This window comes from Phalaenopsis equestris, unplaced genomic scaffold, assembly GCF_001263595.1.
Source record: "Phalaenopsis equestris unplaced genomic scaffold, ASM126359v1 Scaffold000542, whole genome shotgun sequence".
Classification (NCBI taxonomy): domain Eukaryota; kingdom Viridiplantae; phylum Streptophyta; class Magnoliopsida; order Asparagales; family Orchidaceae; genus Phalaenopsis; species Phalaenopsis equestris.
Genome location: NW_018164982.1, coordinates 87,029 through 91,916, shown reverse-complemented (window position 1 = coordinate 91,916; position 4,888 = coordinate 87,029). Strand labels below are relative to the sequence as shown.

Here is a 4,888-nt window from a genome sequence, read left to right as displayed (position 1 = left end):
GACTACTAAAGAGGAAAAACTAAACCTCAACCAAAAGTGAGGTCAACACACGACCTCCAAAAACACACCAATAACACTGTGGATTAGCTCAAATAACACCACAATAACACCGCAATAACACCACAAATTAACTCGAATAATACCCCCGCCAAAATATACCAATAACACGGAGGGTTACCTAAAATTATACGAGAATAACACTCAAATAATATCACAATAACACTGCAAATAACATCACAATAACACCGCTGCCACAAAATTGCATTGTATTTGCGGTGTTATTTGAGTTATTATTGCGATGTTATTTGAGGTAACCTGCTGTGTTATTAGTGTTTTTTACGGCGGTGTTATATGAGTAAGTTTGTGGTGTTATTGCAGTGTTATTGTGGTGTTATTCAGGTATTATTCTGGTGTTATTGGCATATTTTGGTGGGGTGTTAATCAAGTTAATTTACAGTGTTATTGCGGTGTTATTAACATGTTTCAGCGGCGGTGTTATTCGAGTAAATTTGTTGTATTATTGTGGTATTATTGCAGTGTTTAACGATGAAAACACAAACAATACCGTTGCTGCAAAAAACATGTTTTTCGAAGCATCGGGCTCGTTCGGGCTGTATCAGGCAAAAAAAATGGGTGGCATGTTTGTAAATGCCCAAAATGAAAATATATTTTTTTCTGTAATATAAGAATTGGGTGGTATGCATAAAAATATTTTTATATTTATTTAATTCCTTGTGAGCCAATTTGAGCTGAACACGAGCAAACATTAAACAAATGTTTGCTCGTGTTCGGCTAGTTTATATTTTGAGCTCATGAATTTGTTCAAGTTCGGCTCGTTAAGCTTAACGAATGAGCCAAACACGAGCTGCTTAACGAGCCTAACACGAGCTGTTCGCGAACAACGAGCCAAGTTGACAGCCCTAGATGTATTTTCATTCTTTAAAAGATCATTTGCAGTAACAACATAATGCCAAAATAAATTCACATGAAATATTCAATTCTAACTCAGGCATTGAAATATTTTTTAAGAAAATATTACAAATAAAATTAAAAATTAATGTGAATATTCATGTGATCATATATAGGGAGAAAATTTAAATAATAAGATGCCAATAGTAAATTGATTTGATGTAAAGATTAACACTTTTAGAATTTGAGGTGTGAATTCCTTGGCTTGTACATCATTCTTGAACATCTTCATCAAAGTTGTGGTCCGCATGAGAGATGATTAATTTTTAGCTTTGATATCATCCAAAAGAAAAGATTGCAATTGTAATATGTTAATTTTTTTTTATATAAGTGCGGTTATTAGTAGTTAAAAGTTAATGAAATAATTATTACAATGATAAAATTTGATCAATAGTAAATTAAAATAATTATAATATGAATTATTCTCAAAATCAATTAATTATTTAATAAAATTTAGAAAAACCATACATAAAAGAATATTTTCAAGAAAAGCAAAATTTCAAAAAAAAATTATTTTCTTAATTTTCTTAAAAGTAAAAATTGTTATAATTATTACACATTGTAGGTCAACTATCCTAAAATAATTTAAAATTCAAAAATTGTTATTAGTCAAGTACTAGAATTACATTCCGAAACAATCTCTATATTATAGCCATTTAGCCTCCTCTATAACAAAGAACAAATCCTATCAGTTCATAAACTGGAATAGATAAAGTCCTACTTAATTTAACTCTCACATACAGACAATAAACTTTAATTTCCTCTCTTTAATTTAACTTTGACATACATAAATTAAAGAAAGCCTAAGGAAGAAGTACTATAGCAACTAAATCGTCAGATCTGAGAAATCTAACGATAATTCATCGGCCGAAACTTTTGTGAAACTCTTCAATGAAAACTTGAAAGTGAAGCTCCTAAAACCAAGAGGAAAGGTCTTGTTACTTTTTATATCACTTCCCCTCTTGTTATGATAACCTGGATAATCTTTCTTCTGAAACTCCACCAGCTCCTTCAGAATCAGTCCGCCCTTCTTTGCTAAACTTCTAATCCTCCACTGAGCATATGGTTTATCATCCCTATGATTCACATGAATTTCGCCATTTTCACTCAATAAGCATCTTGCACTGTTAAAGAAATCACACAGTAACTCTCTGTGTCTCCTACATTTCAAAATATTGATTAAAATAAATCATTATTAAGAAAAAAAGACAAATTTTTAGAATTATTTAAATATACATACAAAATGAGGCTTTCATCTTTTTCCCGAAGCTCTGGGTCATGCCCTGCATGAGGAAAATTAAAGATGATTCGATCGAACCGCTTGTCTTTTAAGAAGTTATCTTGATGCATGTCTTTCACATTAATTCCGTGCAATAATGTGCAACCAAATCTCTTAAGCTCACTGAGATTATTTCTGGCAGTCCAATGCTTCTTCAACAGTCTATCTGATATAAAAAGGCAAATTTATTTTAATATTTCAAGTGAAGAAATGCAAGAGATTTGAAATATTCTGGAGAAATGTTCTGAGTAATATGTTCTTTGTGTCCTATCATTTGCAGACTCTGTAGCTCCATAATGTTTTGATTACATTATTGATTAATGATCTGTTCTGTACCACATAAGCCTTTGGGATTCTAAGTTTCAATCTAGTTTTGAAAAAGAATATGCAATTAAATTTGTCACTTTTTAATAATTGCAGGCGAATTCACTTCACCGTCGAGCAATTTTTTGTTCAAATTGATCTCAAAAGCTCAAGAAGCTTTTGCACAAAAAAATTTAAATTAAGTTGAAGCTGTCCCGAATTACTGAAACCTTAAACTTTAAACTAGATTGAAACCTTTGAAGCCTTAAAAGCAAATTTATATCAAAAGCTCCACATAAATAAAGCTTAGCGGGTGTTGAAGAGAAAGTATTAATTGATTTTTTAATGTTTAATGTTAAAAAAGATTAATTTATTATATTGAATCCGACTGTAGCTATATTTTTTTTTATATAGAATCTCATGACCTAACCTGGATCATCAAGGGAGGTGGCCACCATGTTGTTTGCAGAATCGAAAGCCCTCGCGAGGCAGGCCGAAAAGGAGAAGTCTCCTTCACCCACAAGAAGTATTCTCTGATAGCTGGAGTAATGCGTTATGCATTTCTCCCTCTTCCTGCTACCATTTTTCCCTGTTTTCTCACCGAACAAGCTCGATGCTGATGCTGCTGCTGCTTCTTCCATCAGATTATGCGAAGAAATGGTTCGAAGTCTATTATTTATATGAGAATTTACTGCTGCTTCTGAAGAAACGCGTCGCGTTAGACACGCTTTACAAGTTGATTAGAATTAATGATTGTATTAATTTCTCTTCTTTATGTGCTTTCTTATGGAAGAAGATAGCCGTTCGATTATGTCGATTCTTTTCCTTCATTGGAAAGAAGAGATATTAAAGATGGATTTCGTTGTTCCCCAACTGCTGCTACAGAAACCATCTACCTTTTTTCTTGTGTGGTTTAGTGGGGAAAACTGAGAGAAAAATTTTTTTTTCTTAATAAATTCATATGTTTTTATTACATATAATTTTAAATAAATTTTACATGTTTCATACCTATCGTGATGTAGCTCTCCAAATTAATTGAGCCGGTTACATAGTGTTCTAAAGAAAATTCTTAGGACTTCAAACCTCGTCTTCTAAAATATTTCTAATGTTCTCTCCAAGGTAAATTTTTATCACTATTTTTTTCTTAAAGAAAAGGGAATAGCACTCGAATACCTGAAGGCCGTATAAGAAAGCATCTCATCTGCTGAATGAAAAAAGAAAAAAAAAAATAAAGAGTTGGTGATGTGTTATTTAATTGTAGGAAACCAACATCCATCGATCAAACAGCACTTGAATACCTGATGGCCAAGAGTGTTTAATATTCCATCTATGAGAAGTTTATTTCTCTCCTACCAAATATATAAAATAACAATAGAGATTATAAGGAGAGCCTTGTAATAACATTATGCTAAGGGAGCTAGAAACTGAACAATTTTTACGTTGGGTTTTACTATAGGTTAAGTAGTAGAAGGGTATTCCTCATTAATGTGTCTTAAGCTGAAAGGCCTCGAATCATATCTTAGCGAGTCCATAGATTTTGTGAACGATTTTCCTCAACAAATTATAATAAACCCAAATATCTTATAAAATATCCAAAATCTTGTAAGTGTGTTCAAGGGATGACCCTAAACAACTTCAGAATCCCTTGGACCATTTCAAGTTCATTAGGTATTACTATGTTGTTGAGTTAATCGTTCCATTTATATTAAGAGTCTTTTAGGTTGCAATTGTGCTTAGTGTAATCTTGATATCTTCGTTAGCCCATGAGTAAGCCAAATGATGAATCACTTAGTCATGTTAAGAGTTATATAATTAAGCACCCCTAGCGGTATGGTTGACCATTAGAGAATTTTACACTTTTGTCCCTCAATTGGGTTTGAGCTTGTATTATTTTGAGATGTTTCACTCTTACTTATGTGTGTTTCTTAACTATTCCTCAAATGATATTAGAGTAAACCTAATTCACTACCAAGCTCTTGGTGCTTAATGGTAGATTAGTAATTTTGAAAAGGTTTTATAAGAAGTGTGTTTGTTCCTCATTAGAAAGATTGAACTATGTTTAACCATTGAGTGGGGATTTCGAATTAGTAGTCTATTGATCTCCTAATTCATACCCCTCACTCTTAGATCATCCAAAATTTCATTCCTTCTTATAGCCAACAATTTAAATAATTACAATTTTACCCATTGTAGAAAAGGTTGTGAGTGGGTTACTGCCCTTACTTCGCCTTTGTGTCTCAATCACGTCAGTAGGTTAATCATCTTAATTTAACACAATTCCCATTTGGTTTAACCTGAAAGTTTGATTAAATTAGGTTATGGTTTTCACACAATTCC

General features: G+C 32.2%; 1 protein-coding gene across 1 annotated transcript; it reads right to left on the bottom strand.

Moving 5' to 3' along the window:
- Positions 1–1,626: 1,626 nt before the first annotated feature.
- On the bottom strand, positions 1,627–3,255 carry LOC110029040 (uncharacterized protein At4g26485-like). The gene is made up of 3 exons (XM_020731149.1): positions 2,982–3,255; positions 2,210–2,414; positions 1,627–2,129 (listed from the first exon to the last, which is right to left on the bottom strand). The coding sequence occupies exons 1-3, from the start codon at positions 3,190–3,192 to the stop codon at positions 1,796–1,798; spliced, it is 750 nt and encodes a 249-aa protein (XP_020586808.1). The 5' UTR covers positions 3,193–3,255; the 3' UTR covers positions 1,627–1,795.
- Between the last annotated feature and the right edge of the window lie 1,633 nt (positions 3,256–4,888).